An 18,180-nucleotide genomic window follows, 5' to 3' on the forward strand; every position below is an offset into this window, starting at 1 on the left:
CTGTCAGTGCATCAAAACCAGCACATTTGTGAAAGATCTATTACTGCTGGATGTATAGAACTGGAAATCCTGAGTGGAACATTGTAGAATCTTATTAAAACGGAATATCATTTCGTCACCCTGACAGGGCTTAGTAGGCCTACTGTTTGTGAAATGTTAAGAAATCGCTAAATCCCAACCTTGCCAAATCTCGAATTTCTCTGCAAGAACGAAGTGGTGTCCCAATAGTGCATGTGCGCAGCGTTTCCCTCACAGTAAAATATCAAAATATTGAATAGCAAAGGGCACAAAAATGGATACAAATGTCATACTGAAATATGAAGTACTTCGTGGATACAGATGGTTACATCCTGACAGCACGTTCAGTCGTTGATGGCTCTGACAACGCAGAGGTGAAACATTTGTTTAATAAATAAAACCACAAATCAAGCGTTATACCCTTCTTGATGGACAGCTCCGTGAAGTTGGCAAATGTTGCTGGCCACAATTGGAGACTTCTGGTTCGCATTTATCAAAATAAAAGTTCGTTGAATAAAATTATTTATGAACTGTAATTTTGTCAATTTTCATTTTTAAATTAATACAGTTGGTGTAGGGGAAAATTCACAGAACGAAAGATCTCCCTCCTAAAAGCATGATAACCAATCACAAGTCAAAATCAGACTCCGTCTTAGTGAGCAGGCTGGTTCCTCCAAAACTCTCGACGATGTGTGCTAAAAGTTTATCAATATATCTGTATTAAAGTATGATATGTACCCTGTATAGTTTCAAACTGATTAACTGCTAAATTGTGCTAGGATTACACAGTGAGCCCAGCCAGCTGGCAGGGGGGGGCCGTCTTGAACTGTGTAGACCAAACTGTCAAGGACACGGATATGACTGTACAGCTGATTTCTCCAGGACTCTCGATGTTTTATGCCAGGAGTGTATCTATTTGACCTAGAACATTAATTATAGCTGAGCTTATGAAAACGCAAGAAACCACAGTGAAATCTGTCGAAATGAGAGCAAAGAATGCTACGTACATTTACTCCCTTAGAAGAGAATAATTAATCAAATGTTTAGTATGTCTGTAGATTAGAAAAGTATATTAGAAGTGAATATTAATGAAATGTTTAGTTTGTCTGTATATTTTCAATGATTACTGCTGCTTAGTTTGTCTTATAAAAGCGAAAGATACAGAGTGACGTGTATGGATGACGTGTTAGAGGGAGGGCATCCAGAACTTTATGAGGTCTGGTAGTTTGCCAAGAGCAGGTGCGGGGTGAAGTGAGGACACGTAGTTGGCAGAATGCCCTGAACTTTGTACAGAGTTGGCAGAGCATAAGGACCATTGGCAATTTGCCACAATGACGTTGTGGGAGGAGCGTTGGGAGGAGTTACGATAAGAAAAGTGTGGGTGATTTGCCAGAATGAGGTTCGAGGAGGAGTTGTAGGTGGAGTAACTGTGTATAAAATGGGTGTACAAATGCCAGTCGGGGTTCAGTTCTGGAGAGCTGATCCGGCTTTATGCACGTGTGCTAATAAAGTCTGATTTTCCTGAAGATCTTGCTGCCTGGTGTCGTCTTTTCCCTCGCGAAGATGTTTTTCGACAAATTGAAGATTTGGACTCTGTCGTTTCCTAGACACGACATTGGATGTAATTGTGATGTATTTGCAGAGAATATAAAATTGTGCACTAATTTCCATAAAAACTGCTTGCCACCAGTTGTTGTGTGTTTCCAGTGTGGGGCGGCCAAGCATTGCGATGGACTGTGAGTTGCCAACCAGCTCATTTGCATAGCTGATAACTTAAAAACTATAAATTGTTACCAAATGAAAGGGGGTATACTTTTGTTAGCTGGACCCATATCTTTAATATTCTACAGTCCTTTCTGTGAAATCATGTTCAGAGCAATTGTTGCTGTGTTTCCAGTGTGGGGAGGCCATATGTTGCTATGGACTGTCAATTCACAAGCAGGTCATTTGCATAGCTGATAACTAAAAAACTATAAATTGTTACCAAATGAAAGTGGGTATACATTTACTCAATAGACCCATATCTTTAATATTCTACAGTCCTTTCTGTGAAATCATGTTCCCAGCAATTGTTGCTGTGTTTCCAGTGTGGGGTGGCCATACGTTGCTATGGACTGTCAATTCACAAGCAGCTCATTTGCATAGCTTATGACTCCTCTCCAAGGAATTCGCCACCGTAACGTGGTGGAGGGGTTTGTGTGTCCCGGTGATCCTGAGAGCTATGTTGTCGGGGGCACTAGCGTTAGCCCCCAGTAGGGTCTCCCAAGGCAAATTGGTCCCGAGGGAGGGGCCAGACTAAGAGCGATTCAGCCACCGGCTGAGCACCACTGTGTTGGAGTTCCACCCGGGGAAGGAGAGGGTCGCCCCTCTGCGACTACGTGTTGCTGGGGGGAAAGCTCTGACTGTTGTTTGTGCTTATGCACCAAACGGCAGTTCAGAGTATCCAGCCTTCTTGGAGTCACTGGGCGGCATCCTGGAAAGGGTGCCACCTGGGGACTCCATAGTTCTGCTGGGCGACTTCAACACTCACGTGGGCAATGACGGAGAAACCTGGAAGGGGGTGATTGGGAGGAATGGCCTGCCCGATCTTAACCCGAGTGGTGTTTTGTGATTGGACTTCTGTGCTGGTAATGGATCGTCAATAACAAACACCATGTTCGAGCATAGGGTAGCTGATAAGTGTACTTGGTACCAGAGCACCTTAGGCCAAAGATCGATGATCGACTTTGTGGTCGTATCATCAGATCTGCGGCCGTATGTCTTGGACACTCGGGTGAAGAGAGGAGCAGAGCTGTCAACTGATCAGCACCTGGTGGTGAGTTGGATCAAGTGGCCGGGGAGGCTGCCGGACAGACCCGGTAAACCCAAATGTGTAGTGAGGGTGAACTGGGAACGTCTGGCGGAGGTCCCCATCCGTGAGGTCTTCAACTCCCACCTCCGGAGGAACTTCTCACGCATCCTGGGAGAGGCTGGGGACATGGAGTCCGAGTGGGCCATGTTCAAAGCCTCCATTGCAGAGGCGGCAAACTGGAGCTGTGGCCAGAAGGTCATCGGTGCCTGTTGGGGCGGCAACCCACTGGTGGACACCAGCAGTGAGGGACGCCGTCAAACTGAAGAAGGAGGCCTTTCGAGCTTGTCTGGCCGGGGGGTCCCCTGAAGCAGCAGAAAGGTACCGGGTGGCCAGAAGGGCCGCGGCTTCAGCGGTCGCTGAAGCAAAAACCCAGGTATGGAAGGAGTTCGGGGAGGCTATGGAGAAGGACTTTCGGTTGGCCTCGAGGAAGTTCTGGCAAACCATCCGACGACTCGGAAAGGGAAAGCAGGGCTTGTCTCAGGCTGTTTTCAGCAGGGGAAGAGAACTGCTGACCCGGACTGGGGATGTTGTCGGGCGGTGGAAAGAGCACTTCAAGGAGCTCCTGAACCCGAACAACACGTCCTCTGTGGAAGAGGCAGAGCCCGAAGACTCGGGGCAGTCTGCACCTATATCCCTGGCGGAAGTTGCTGAGGTAGTCAAAAAGCTCCTCAGCAGCAAGTTGCCGGTGTGGAGGAGATTCGCCCTGAGATGCTGAAGGCTCTGGACATAGTTGGGCTGTCTTGGCTGACACGCCTCTTCAGTGTCACGTGGAGGTCGGGGACAGTACCTGCAGTGGCAGACCGGGGTGGTGGTCCCCATTTTCAAGAAGGGGGACCGGAGGGTGTGCTCCAATTATTGGGGTATCACACTCCTCAGCCTCCCCGGGAAAGCTTACTCTAGGGTGCTGGAAAGGAGGCTCCGACCGATAGTCGAACTTGGGATTCAGGAGGAGCAATGTGGCTTCCATCCTGGTCGTGGAACAGTGTCCCAGCTCTTTACCTTGGCGGGGTTCCTGTGGGGGGTACTGCGGGAGTATGGGGTACCGGGCCTGTATAACCAAAGTGAGAGCTGTGTCCGCATCCTCGGCACAAAGTCAAGCAAGTTTCCAGTGGGTGTTGGACTCCGCCAAGGTCGCCCCTTGTCACAGGTCCTGTTTGTGGTATTCATGGACAGGATCTCAAGGCGCAGCCGAGGCGAGGAGTGTCCGGTTTGGTGACCTCAGAATTGCGTCTCTGTTTTTTGCGGATGACGTGGTTCTGCTGGCTTCATCGGACCGTGACCTTCAGCATGCAGTGGAGCGGTTTGCAGCGGAGTGTGAAGCGGCCGGGATGAGAGTCAGCACCTCCAGGTCCGAGGCCATGGTTCTCTGCCGGAAAATGGTGGATTGCTCCCTCCGGGTTGGGAACGAGTCATTGCCCCAAGTGAAGGAGTTCAAGTATCTTGGGGTCTTGTTCACGAGTGAGGGTAGAAGGGAGTGTGAGATCGACAGGCGGATCGGTGCAGCGTCAGCAGTAATGCGGGTGTTGCACTGGACCGTTGTGGTGAAGATTTACCGGTCGATCTACATCCCAACCCTCACCTATGGTCACGAGCTTTGGGTAGTAAGGGGGTATACCTTTGTTAGGTGGACCTATATCTTTAATATTCTACAGTCCTTTCTGTGAAATCATGTTCCCAGCAATTGTTGCTGTGTTTCCAGTGTGGGGTGGCCAACTGCCAGTCAATAGTAATGCTTGGCCACCCCACACTGGAAACACAGCAACAATTGCTGGGAACATGATTTCACCAAACATACTGCAGAATATTAAAGATATGGGTCTATAGAGTAAATGTATACCCCCTTTCATTTGGTAACAATTTATACTTAATAAATACTTGATTAATCAGCTATGCAGTTGAGCTGCTTGTGAATTGACAGTCAATGGCATTGCATGCCCTCCCCACAATGTAAATAATGAACATGATTTTAGATAATAAATGTATAATTTTATAGATATTATACATAGATTTAATGTATGGCTCTTCATATTTGATAACATTTTTTTCAAACAGTAAGCAGGTATGCAAATGAGCTGTTACTGAACTGACAGTGTCAAGCAATTTATGCTTGGTCTACATTATGATAACTAGTCAAATAGCAAGCTAGTTGCTTGCTGACTTTTATAAGTTGTATCGCAATGAATTTAAACAATGGTAATTATGTGAGTAAGTGCAGAAAACTCAGCATCTCTTATTTTGACGGAAAATCACAGGATTTAAAACCGGAACTTCTGTACAGGAAGTCTAATTGTTGCTAGCTTCACGGAGCTTTGATGGACACACCACATACCAGAGAGCGTAAACCAGAAGACATCCGTTTGTTCGCTTCCGGTATTTATCTTAAAGCCTACACCAAACTAAAAGTTGCCTATTTTTCTTGTTCATTTCCAGAGATTAATTCTGATTCAAAAAACAGTTGACTAAAGTGATGATATATCGTTACGAACGCCTGCAATCATGTTAATTAAAAAAAATATTCTATTTGAAGTATAATATGTGGAGATACCGTTCGTTTTAGTTTACTGATGGTGAACAATTATGAGATAGCGTAAATCCTTTCTTTTATTTTGGAAAGTCCCGCACTGATGATTACCGCAAGCATTTCCTTGTTGTGCGCGTGAAGATAATTTTTAGTTTCACACTACGGTTCTGTTTCAGCTGCTTTGGTATAAGTTTTCGAAAAAACTGATTTTTGAAAATCGGGTATTTATTAGAAATGTAAGTACACTCTTATTAATGATACCAGGGGATAATCATGGGCTACAACGTACAATCTTGTGTAAATGTGGTTTGCATTTAATTGTCTGTCAAGGTAGACGGCTTGCTGTCTGCGAGACAGTGAGTTGGTTAACATTAAGTTACTTGGATAATCTAAAGACTTAACTGGCTAGCTCACAAAGTTTGACTCGAGCAAGTATCACACTGTATTTGGGATAACTCACTATGTTATTACAGATTGCTACAGTGAACACAGATTGCACGTCTTTCTGTACGGGAAACGTCAGTTTATAACACGTTGCATATAACTGGCAAACGCGTCAAATCAAAATTTCTTGCGGATTAAACAACATTTTGACAAGCACCTTCGTCCCGCAATCATGCCATCTTGTGGGTGATGCACACTGACAGCTGTGTGTTATTTCAATTACAATTACAAAAAACTCTTATGCAATGTGATAAATCAGTCAGAATAAATGTCAACCTTTCACATTTGTTTGGACGCAAAATGTGATATAGCTAGGTCTACAGTCGCCTGTCGAGAACAACTTTCATCCTGGAAAGCCAGAACAAAGTCATATCAATATGTGAGATGTTTCTGTCGGGGGAACATCCGTTTGATGATAGTTTGTCTATCAAAAGTAAATCTTATTATTTAAGTTTCCAAATGTGATCTACATTCAGTGATTAAAACTGTCTTGGCCTAAGTCAGCAATGAGCAACTATCTGTTTCTGGATTTCATGCCTAATTGTGCTCTTCAGCATTTAAATAGACTATCATATGCTCAATTTTAGCGACATTTATTTTTATCTCGCGAATGACAGCTGTTTCTTGCCTTGAAAAGTTTTATCTATGACTGAACTGGTGCTGGTGTTCTGTATAGAGCTTTTTAGCTGACACAACCAAGGTAGTTAGTCTTTGTCTTCAGAGCCTTTCAGCAATTGGATATTTAATGTAACCAAGCAGAACTCTCCAGCTTTCAGTTGCTGAGGTGTGAATGCATCAGAATGCATTATAGATGTAGTGTGGCTCCGGTGCGCAGTCAGACATGCCACAGGCAGGAGCAGCTGTGGACTGGTTCATAACACACCCCACTCTGGGAGCACCTGTCCAGGGCCCAGCCAGGATGCAGTGTGTTAGATACCCAGAACCCTCCCATCACCAGGAAGAATGCTGAAAGGAGAATTAGCAATTGGTACTGGTCCCCTGACATTATCATCAAATATGGTTTAACATTTTTATTTGACATTTTCAGGTAAAAACTAAATAAATAAGAATAATAGTTTATCCCCTGGCAGTATTGATTTAAACCACTGTTGCTTTTTTACCTGTAGTCAGGACACACGCCCAGGATAGCAGGTAGGACAGGTAGTACAGCTCAGGAGTTGTTTTTGCCTAGGAATACAAATCACTTTCATTTTTATATATTCTTCTATTTGTTGCATCTGTTCAGTTCATAAACGTGTGTGACAAGCTGCTATTTTGCCTGTCATTCCTCTGCGACCTTGCTGTGTAAAGCAGTGGAATGTGACTTCACTTAATGAAATTCGATTTGGGATTTGCCTTTGCAAACCTGTTCTACTTACACAGGAAGTTGCTGTGGCAATTAGGACAGTGGTACAGAGGCCCTCTGTGAACGACACCACTCCGAACACATGGAAGGCTGCCTTGAAGGCTTGAGGGACTGGGTCCAGTAGTGTGAACACCACTGCAAAGCCTGAAACAACACAGTCCCATTAGTCCAAGGCTGCCCAAGCCTGTTCCTGGAGATTGACCATCATGTAGGTGTTAGGTTCTCACTCCAACCCTAACAGAGCAGACCTCATTTTCAACAGCTACAGATGTTTCTGAGCTGCTAATTGGTAGAATTGGGTGTTACAAATTAGGGTTGAAATGACAGGACAGCAGATCTCTAGGAGCAGGGCTGAGCAGCTAAGCCTCAGCTAAAACATGGACATTAGGGCTATTTGTGTTTGCTGCCAGCAACATACAACAACCTATATGTGAGTTTAAAGAGGCATTTCTTATACTGCATCTTATACTGCATCTATTGATGGAATTGAAATGAGTTATATCACACACATAATGAAATGGTAGAAAGTTAACACACAGGTATTTTTGGACTGAGCAAATAGTTTACCGTGGTATCTGCTCGTTTCTGCGCTCAAGGACGAGGACATTTGCCACAGTGAACATTAAGTTAGAATCTCTACTGCAGTTTTTGAGAATCACAACACTGTTGATATACTGTAAGAAGGTGTAACCTAAGTATTTGGCCATTTGAACCTACCTGTAGCCACAAGAGATAGCACAATGAAGCATGCAAGGTTGTTCAGAAGAGGCTGTTGGCAGTATCGGGACGATTTAGGCCTGCTTATGCAGGAAGAAAACCATGCGATTAGAACCGGGGAAATGGTTGACAAAACATCATTATCTAATATGTATTTTGCAATTCCTGCAAGCCGTAGGACACATTTTCACACATTTAATTCCGTTTTTTTGTTGTGTTGTAGTTTAGTTTTGTGCAACTTGCCTTGTTAGAACATACAACTGAGGAGCAAGGATAAGCGTTGCAAAAATTGCAGTTATGATTTGACTGGAAGAGAAAGAAATGCACAAATGATTATTGTTTAAACTGTTAAAGAAAAGACCAAACTATCTATACACATTGTGGCTTATAACTTACAATTTCAACCTCTGATGTTTTGGCAACCGCCTGCTTAAATGATACGCCATATGGACCAAGCAGTAATGCAGCATTATGCGCTTTGATTAAGTTGGTGTATCTGTCCCTGAGCAAATGCAAAACATACATTTTGTTAGACTTAAGAAACCAATTTCCTGGACATTATTTATGCGTTTAAGAATAATGTCAGCACAGCTATTCGTAAAGTTCTCACTCCTTTCGCTCACAATTGAAACGATATGTACATGTCGTCAATGTTGAACCTGGAAGTATTATTTTCATTTATCAATAGGTCCGTTGTGTTCTGCCGTATATCCATTTGCAACACGCTTCAAGTTAGCCTAGTCATTTCGGACCCAGCATTAAGAGAGCTTTGCATCGATAATGATGCACCAATATGCGCTAAAATAGTCTAAATGGTTTCGTCTCTCATCTCTTTCAAACCAAACCTTACCTTTCTCAGCTGTCGCTTGTACAGTAACATTAGAGTGGGCGTGTGTTGAGCTGACGACAACTCTTTACCCCATACAACAGGTGTTCAATAGACTACCGCAAGGTGATCCCCTGAGGAAAAAAAAAACGAATTATGCATTACACAGAGCCAATCCGCAATGTTTCACTGTAGACTCAAGCCTGCCCTTCGAAAACGGCTATGTTCCCCCGACTCCCTCGCAGTCTTTCACACGCGGAGTTGCGGACCGGTTCCGACGGTTGATTGTTTAAGGCCAGTTAACATTGCAATTCAGTTGTTATTTTTGTCGTTTTTAAATAGTAAAACGGCTCACCCGTGTCTTATTTCTACTATTTTGTGAACAGATCTCTAATGAGAAGTTATGGAAAATTCAGAGGTAACTAAAGTGGTTCTGCTGGCTTGTGGTTCATTTAACCCCATCACCAATATGCACCTGCGAATGTTTGAACTGGCTCGCGACCACCTGGAAGACACAGGTATGTTTGTAAATGCTATGTGAATGTGATATATACCATTAAGCCTTACCTGCTGGTTCAGCTGCCCCTGGTTAAGTTCCACAGTACTGTAAATAATGTATGAACATCAAAAAAACATTGGTTCTCATGGATCTTTTAATTGCTCTGTTCACAATAAAGGCATTTGTCTTGCATAAAAAATGGGGTTATTCCTATACATATTACAGTAAGAATATACATGCAGGTAGGACATCAGATGATGATAATAATATTTTATCATAATTGCTAAGCAGTTGCTACTGGGGCACAGGTCTAGGAATTCTGAAATTCACGTGGACCGCCTAGATAGTTATATTGAAATGCTTTATGGAATTTATTATCATTAGTACTTTTGTTATTATTAATAGTAGTATATTTGCTATATATTTTGTGTGTGCTATTTGCTCACTGCAAGGGAACTACAGAGTTATCAAGGGAATTATATCCCCTGTTGGTGATGGCTATAAGAAAAAGGGCTTGATTGAAGCCTCCCATCGGATCGAAATGGTAAAACTTGCTACCGAGACCTCTGATTGGGTGACCGTGGACCCATGGGAGGGCCAGCAAGCTGACTGGGTGGAGACTGCTAAAGTAATTCGGTGAGTACAATGCTAAAACATTATTCTTGTTGTTATTTTCATCCTGTCATTATGTAGCCTATTTAATTGTGTATTCATTTTGTATGCATGCTGTCTTATTCACTTCGGCCAGGCATCATTATCAGGAGCTCCTGGCAGCAGAGAGGAGCAAAGATGAGGTGGACACGGTGAGGATTGGGAAGAAGAGGAGGCATGAAGACAGAGGCGGATGTTCAAACGGTGGGAGGACAGGTAACAAATAGTTCAGATGAGGTCACTTCATTGTTTTTGCATCCTTTTGCATTCTTTTCATAGCTTTTTCTTTCTTGCTTCTCTGAAAGACATTGTATTCCAAATTAATGTCTAACCAAGCTTCTTCTTTCAGAGACCAAAATTGATTATTTTGTTTTCTTTGCATGCCATTTTATGTTGAAATGTATGCTTTGTTATGTAACTCAGAAATATGAACACACACTTTGTGTAAACCTGGGTAACATAGACTCAGTTAGCACTTTATTAGGTAGACCTGAACCCCAGCTTGTTAATGCAAATATTTTATCAGCCAATCATGTGACAGCAACTAAATGCATAAACACATGCACATGTTCAAGAGGTTCAGCTGTTTTTCAGACCAAATATCAGAATGTGGATGAAATGTGGCCTATGTGACTTTGCACATGGAATGATTGTTGGTGCCAGACAGAGTGGTTTGAATATCTCAGTAACTGATGATCTCCTGGGATTTTTACACACAACAATCTCTAGAGTTTGCAGAGAATGGTGCGAAAAACAAAGAAATATCCAGTGAGCAGCAGTTCTGCAGGCAAATACGTCATGTTAATGAGAGAGGTCAGTGGAGAAGGGCCAGACTGGTGAAAGCTAACAGGAAGGTGACAGTAATGCAAATAACCACACATTACAACAGTGGTATGCAAAAGAGCATCTCTGAAGACACAACCCGTCAAACCTCTAAGTGGATAAGCTGCAGCAGCAGAAGACCCATAAGTCTTAAAAATAAGTCATAAATACCTAATAAAGTGCTCACTGAGTATATATGTTTAATCCATATTATTGGGAAACCAGTTAAAGAGATTTAAAGAGTAATGATATGGATGCAGTGTTGACCTCGGCTTGGTCTCAGAATAAGTGGAGATGTGGTGAATATTGGGATAGTTGGTGGAGTAATTGATCATTGCAGGCGTGCCCCAGCTGAAGCTGCTGTGTGGTGCGGATGTCCTGGAGTCCTTCAGCGTGCCCAACCTGTGGAAGCCGGAGGACATCACCGAGATCGTGGGCCACTTCGGTCTGGTGTGCATCACCCGGGCTGGCAGCGACGCCTGGAAGTTTCTCAACCAGTCAGATACTCTGTGGAGGCACCGCAAGAACATCCACCTGGTGAAGGAGTGGGTGACCAACGAGATCTCGGCCACCCACGTGCGACGGGCCCTGCGTCGTGGCCAGAGCGTGCGGTACCTGCTGCCTGACCCCGTGGTGCAGTACATCCAGGAGCTCAGCCTGTACACCGCGGACAGCGAGGAGAAGAACGCTGACATTATCCTGGCTCCACTGCAGAAATATTCTCACGGAGGGAACTGAAAATCACCCTATTCAGCAGCTAATAAATGCAACAACAAAAAAATGCTGAATGAAAAAATCAACATGGTGTGGTCATTGTGTGGTATGTAGGCTGTAGGGGGACGTGTGTGCCGATAGCAATAAACCAGTATGCATTGTGGTGAACCTGTGTGGAATCACTCTATTTCCAAGACCTTAATGATGCACATTTTTTACTAAATGTTTACAGTATGTCATGTTGTGAATGCTGAGAGAACAGTTGCAAGATGCAGTACCTCGTACTTGTTCAGTCAGTCAGCCCTGATAAAGGATGAACAAGTAGATTAGCTGATTTTAGCGAACTGCCGTCGTTTGACAAACTGCTCGTATGTAGTCCTTGAATGTATGCATACCCTAGTAAGCATGTTGAGAATATTTGCTGTGACTGGATTTCAAACCTAGAACCTCAATGAATGGAACCTGTATTACACTCCTTACTTGCAAATGCTTCAAGTTTTGTTTGGGTGTTATACAATATTCATACATTTAATTAGCCTAAAATTAAAGTTAAATAGTTCATATTTTACAGTTTTTTAAAATGTGAAAATGTAAAGCCATTTTTAAATTGTCTTCTCTGTTACTGAATTGTGAAAATGCATTCCATGCATTTATTCCTGAATTTGAAATAAATTAGAACTTGTGCACTACAATGTGTTGTCTGTTGAACTTTCTATCCTAGTCCATAAATATCCCATTTGTCCATAAACAATATTTAAATGTTTTTGTCATTACATAGAGTGAGGTATTTCAAGCTGTTGTTTTTTTAAGCAAAACAAAACAGAAACACTATGCAAATGGACTATAGGACTTAAGTCTTTTCACCACTATTAGAAATGCATGAAAAACATGAACATATGTTAATTGCATTTTCTTGTTATTTCTTTTTCGGTATAAAGTTGATTGTCTTTGGTAACTGCAAAAAGGAAAATACCGCCCCTCATTTGGCTACTTCCAATGAGGTCACTGTGTCCAGAATAGCTGTGTGTGAGAGAAAGTTCAGCTCACATTTGTCTCTCCTGCCCTTTTCACCAGTTGTTCACCTATTGCCCACATTTCAAAACCCAGTTGAAAAGAGATTAAAGTGCACACCCTGTTCTCATTTAGTTGTTTAAATACCACTTGCATTGTGCGAACGGACTTTAGTTTGAAGACCGCTGGCGAACCTGCTGTTGCTTATTACGATTCTTCAGCTGTCCAGCTTCGCCATCAGAATGCCTGCGGACTACAGTGGCACTTGGAACATGGTCAGCAATGATAACCTTGAAGGGTACATGGTAGCGCTGGGTATGTGCATCTTTTGATATTTGATGGCGGTAGCACTTTCGATAATTTAACTGAAACAAAACAAAGCACACACTTTTGTTAAAGAAATCCTTACTTTTTAAAATTACTTTTTGCTATTTTATTTATAATCTAATTGTAATTATTGAAATTCTAATGTGGATTTCCTTGACACTTTTTTCACATGCTTAAAGGATAAAAATGTTTTGTTTGTTGATTTTTTAAATTGTAAAAGACCCAGATAATGGTCTTTTATGAGTTTAATCTTGCAATGATCCACCACAGCTATTAAAAACAAGTTTATAATGAGTGCTATCTGTGTTACCAACAATGTAAGTCCGCATGAATTCTTATGAATACAGAATTTCAATAGTGGATATATTTAACCTCCAGGAGATGGTTATTTAATTACCTCTGAGTTTTCTTGGAAAGGACTTGTTGACTGTACTATGGGGGAAAGAATGCTAAACAAATTATTGGCTTTTCCTGCCATTCAGTTCTCGTAAAGGTTTTTAAAGGGTCAGCCAGTGTGAACATTTGCTTAGTTGATAACTGGTGGTTTTAGTCCAGTAAAACAGCAAGGAAGGACATTGAGTTGAAATACCTTTGATCATTGATCATTGACTGCCTGTGGGGCTTTTATGACTGCCCTGGGGCTGTTATGACTGCCATGGGGGCTGTTATGGCTGCCATGGGGGCTGTTATGACTGCCCTCAGGATTGTTGTGTGCCCTCACAGGAATTGACTTTGCCACACGCAAGATTGCAGGAGTGCTAAAGCCGCAGAAGGTGATAGAGCAGGACGGGGACTATTTCACCATTAAAACACTCAGCACCTTCAGGAACTACACGTGCTCCTTCAAGATAGGGGAGGAGTTTGAGGAGGTGACCAAGGGACTGGACAACCGCAAGTGCCAGGTGCAAAGGACATTCAGTGCCCCTCAAACACACACAGTACTGCGCTGCTTCAGTCACCTCAAATGACCACTGCTTTACTCAATGCATCCCAGCACTCATGACAAAGTACAACATTTATACTTAAATGCGTTAAAGGCCTGTCTCTTGAGTGGTTCCCTAAAAGGTATTGATATTGTACTTGTGATGTGAAATATCATAGTCGATATATTAAACATATATTTGCACATAGTATGTGCAAATAAAACAAATGTAGGCTGAGGTCTTGGTTTAGTGTTTCAGTCGGATGCATGTTAAAACAGTGGAGGAATAGCTGGGTATTATAGACAGTACACAAGTGTGTGACAGCAGCTTATCAGTGATTTATAACAATGGACAGTGCTGTGCATGGATATATTAAAATGAATGTCTTAAAATATATGTCAAAACTGTCCAGACACTAGTGAACTGGGACAATGGCAGACTGGTGTGTGTGCAGAGGGGTGAGAAGAAAAACAGAGGCTGGACCCACTGGATCGAGGGAGATGAACTTTACCTGGTAAAGCCTTGTTCATTTTACTGGGAGATACCACCACACGGCATTTCAAATGGTAGTTGTTTCCAAGACTGCTGAGATATATTTATGTTTGACCAAATGTTTATAGTTATCAAGACATAAGAATGAAACATTTTTGTAATTGCCAACTCATGCCTTTGTTTCTACATTGCTCTTTCAAAGGAAATTTGCTGTGAGAATCAAGTCTGCAAGCAAGTTTTCAAAAGGAGTGCCTAAGCACATGGGCCAATTTTAGTTTAGGCTTTAAATAGCAGTGCAGCACATTATTCAAATACACTAAGGGTATATATTTGGATATAGACCCTTCACACTGTTGGATAATGGCTAGTCTTAGATAAATAATATAATGCTTTGGAAACGAGATGATTCATATTAAGGGGCTATCCTTCAATACATAATGTTTTCTCAGTAGAATGCCCCGTCTCTGGGTAATTGTTGCTGTTGCTAAAACATCGATGTCTTTCCTTTTGTGTGTGTTTTGAAGTGATATTTTAATGAACATGGAAGAATTATGCTCTGTAATCTACTGTAAGGGGCCAAAGCCACAACTTCTTTTTTTTATTAATGCAAGAAAAATATTTGTTTTGAAAAATATATTCACAATAAATCTTTCTTGCTACAGAACACTTTTCATCTGAAAAGGACATTTGCATTATTGCTCTCTGTGTTTTACAAGCGGAAAACATCTTGTCACTTGAGACTGCCAAGACTTGAAGACTCTATGTACCACTGAGACCTGAATTAAACATTCATCACATAAAGCAAAGCAGGCGTTTGAGTGAGTGTTAGTTTGTTAGTTAGGACCGCAATCACCAAAAACTTGCCGAGCTTTGCAAAACTCTTTAATATTATTGCCAGTGTGAAAATGTTGTATGACTCCATGCCTGAATGGCAGATATGATCAGGTCAGGGAATATCAATTCTTAAAGCTATTTTAAATGTATTTTTGGCCAATATTTTTTATCTTAATCCATACTAATATTAAAAGTATAATATTTGGATTAAATGTTTTTTTAATGCACTGTATGTTTTACAAGATGTTATTAATAATCTGTAAATGCATATGAATTTGTCGAGCTTGTCATTTATGAAAATATCATGGTATGACATGTAGGGAAAGATAAAGGTTAGTGGTTATTTGATTCTAGTGATCCATAGTAAAGCACATCTGTCTGTGTGAAGATTTATGTGTGCTTGTCATCTATTTATAGATCACAATATTGTCTCCAAAAATGTCTACCCAATGATCCTGTATTAGGCCATACTGAGCTCCCAACAAAGTGTCTTGGACATAAGGAACAACAAATATATTTCTTCAGGAATGTAAAATGTAAATAGATTAACACTGATCAGCACACAAATAACTGAGATTGACATTTTGCTAAATACTTTCAATGTCAAATTACTGTACCTTTGCTTGTTACAGCTTGTTTATATCCAAAATACAACACTTAGCATTTGAGAAGCAATAAATAAAAAAATTATAATGCTGTTTTTTAAATAATTGAAGCATGAAAGGGTTAAACCAGTGAATACAAACATGAAAAGTGATGAGATGGTGACCTGTACAGTCCAATATGCAGGAATAAATATTTCAGATCTACAGGATGGGGACACACCAAGGCTATTCAGTGCACACTTATTTCTGTTTTTTAGAAATAAATTAATCATAACTTGTGTAATTAAACTGGTCAGTATTTATCCATTTGTATCAGCTCTTGGCCCAGAATTATGTGTGAGTTGTATTATAATATCCTCTGTGTTTCCCTGCCTTGTGAATCAGAAATAGTTTTCATAATAATGCCTAAATATTGTGCCCTGCATATTGGACTGTAGAGGTCCCCATCTCATCACTTTGCCAGTCTGTATTCCTTGGTTTAAATCAAGCCTATGAGACACTGACACTGTGCGTTTCTATCACCCTTTCTCTGCAAAATCATTTTCTGGGGTTTGGACATCTGGAAAACACCCAGATGCACTGTATAGAAAATCTTTTTAGCCTAATCTTACAGTATAATTGGACTGTCATGTAGATATTCTCCTTGGAAGGTGACAAGCACCAAAGCTGCATATGAAAATATAACTGTTATAGTACAAAGTATAGTATAGATAAGTATAGTATTTTTCAACTGGAAATATATTTCACCATAGCATTGTTTGAAGTTCACATGACCAACTGTGAGTGTAGCAGTCTTTCATATAATTTCAATATACAACATATTTAGAGGTATGTGTATAAAGCTTCGTGCTGCGTAATCTCTCAACAAGTTAAATAATAATATTATAGTTTATCAGCAAGTAATATTGCAATTGTACTGGTGTCATTTGAAGTCTTTCGAGATAAGAAATCCCTTTTAGATATAAGAAAGGTATTCCCTGTCATTAAAAGGTATTTGTTATAGCATGCCCCAGTATGTTATACATGTAGTACATGTGGACAGAGCTGTTAGAATGATCTTAGATTATCTTTTTTATTTCAAAAGCCCATATGTAGAGGTGTCATGAGTTTAAATTAACCTACATAAACACTGAAAACAAAAGGTTTATCATCTGCTTTTGCGAGCATCACCATCAGTAATGCATCCAGTTCCTTGGGAGTAGAGAACTCCAGGAAGTCCCCATAGGATAAGGTGTTCTTTCTAATAGTGCCTTGTCCCCTGGCGATCTATTAGATTTGAAGTAGTACTTCGATATCAGAAAGATATTTCATGGGAATCCAGTGTATAGGTATTGCAGAATGCTTTATTCATTTAGTTAGCTTCCTTTTATAAAGATAATTCTTTCTTGATCCGCTGAGGATGCAACTATTTCCTCTAGTGTATAAGCACTAATTATTTTTTCTTTGCATGATAACCAGTTCATCAGTCTAATCACTGTCCTTTCTCATCTGATTCTGAGTTCCTCACTGATGATACCTCGCAATCATTCTGAATTGATCCATATTCACTGACTCATTTTCACAGCCACATCAACAAATTTCCCTGGCTGAGGTGCTTGCAGCTTTCACATATTTATCCAAAGACATTCAAGTCTGAATTATCTTCTAAATCAAATATAATACTGACAATTAATATGACAGATATTTTAAAAAACAAAACAAAACAAAACAGTGACTTCTTTAAGTTTTGGTCTGTCATAATATTTGCAAAATATGACAGTTATTCCTCTGCTGAGGTTTCAGACATATTTTGTCACCAGGGAAGAGAATTATAAATGAACTAAAATGACTGAAATGACTGTATTGCCATTGAATTGCCTCTTTTTCTGTATGTTTTTTTTTCCATCTTAATGCATATCTTTAAACAAAACGGTCAAATATAAAATGACAACAGGCACTTCATCCAAGAACCGAGTGCTTTACTTGTAGCTTGGGCATTTCATCCACTTTTGCTGCAAAATTATCTATTTGTGTTGTCATGGACACAGGTGGATCCATCAAAGGGACAGTTAGGTTTGAAGTAAGATGAGGGTATTGCTGGGAGATTGCTGCTTATGCTCTGAAAAGGGTAAAATATTCTAATCAGATTAAATCAAGTTTACTGTTAATTAAATCACATTTTGTGGAAAAAAATGGAGGACATTGCAGCAAACTATCTGTTCAAACCATAGCCTGTAGGTTCAAACCCCCCTCCCCCCACCACTACGACAGGAAACCTTTTCACCAACTGTACCCGCAGAATTGCTGAACTAGTCACTCCATGTGAGACCAAATGAACAATTTAACCTCATACAGTAGCTTGTTGTGGCTACAATCGGCAAAACACTACAACACTCTCAAGTGCACAATGACGTTCAGACAAAAACCCTCCAGTTATACTCGCTTTAGTTTACACGAGCTAGAAATTACAGCGGAAGCGCCGCCCATTGCTCTGTTGCTGTGTGCGCAGTCATTCGCTGATTGGCTCTCCGGACTTGCCAGCTCGCAATATCCCAGACCTTTGTCACGTGACTCCAGTTC

At 41.1% G+C, this 18,180-nt stretch overlaps 2 protein-coding genes across 2 annotated transcripts; one reads left to right on the top strand and one right to left on the bottom strand.

Moving 5' to 3' along the window:
- Positions 1-5,492: 5,492 nt before the first annotated feature.
- Positions 5,493-14,848, top strand: nmnat1 (nicotinamide nucleotide adenylyltransferase 1). The gene is made up of 9 exons (XM_061218735.1): positions 5,493-5,626; positions 9,130-9,261; positions 9,695-9,878; positions 9,991-10,109; positions 11,056-11,435; positions 12,620-12,755; positions 13,491-13,669; positions 14,103-14,204; positions 14,385-14,848. Exons 2-9 carry the CDS (start codon positions 9,147-9,149, stop codon positions 14,436-14,438), a joined length of 1,269 nt encoding a protein of 422 aa, XP_061074719.1. The 5' UTR covers positions 5,493-5,626; positions 9,130-9,146; the 3' UTR covers positions 14,439-14,848.
- LOC133109411 (uncharacterized) lies at positions 6,178-8,387 on the bottom strand. Its single transcript, XM_061218734.1, has 6 exons — positions 8,314-8,387; positions 8,161-8,223; positions 7,918-7,997; positions 7,214-7,344; positions 6,956-7,022; positions 6,178-6,182 (listed from the first exon to the last, which is right to left on the bottom strand). The coding sequence occupies exons 1-6, from the start codon at positions 8,385-8,387 to the stop codon at positions 6,178-6,180; spliced, it is 420 nt and encodes a 139-aa protein (XP_061074718.1).
- Positions 14,849-18,180: the final 3,332 nt, after the last annotated feature.

This window comes from Conger conger, chromosome 14, assembly GCF_963514075.1.
Source record: "Conger conger chromosome 14, fConCon1.1, whole genome shotgun sequence".
NCBI lineage: Eukaryota > Metazoa > Chordata > Actinopteri > Anguilliformes > Congridae > Conger > Conger conger.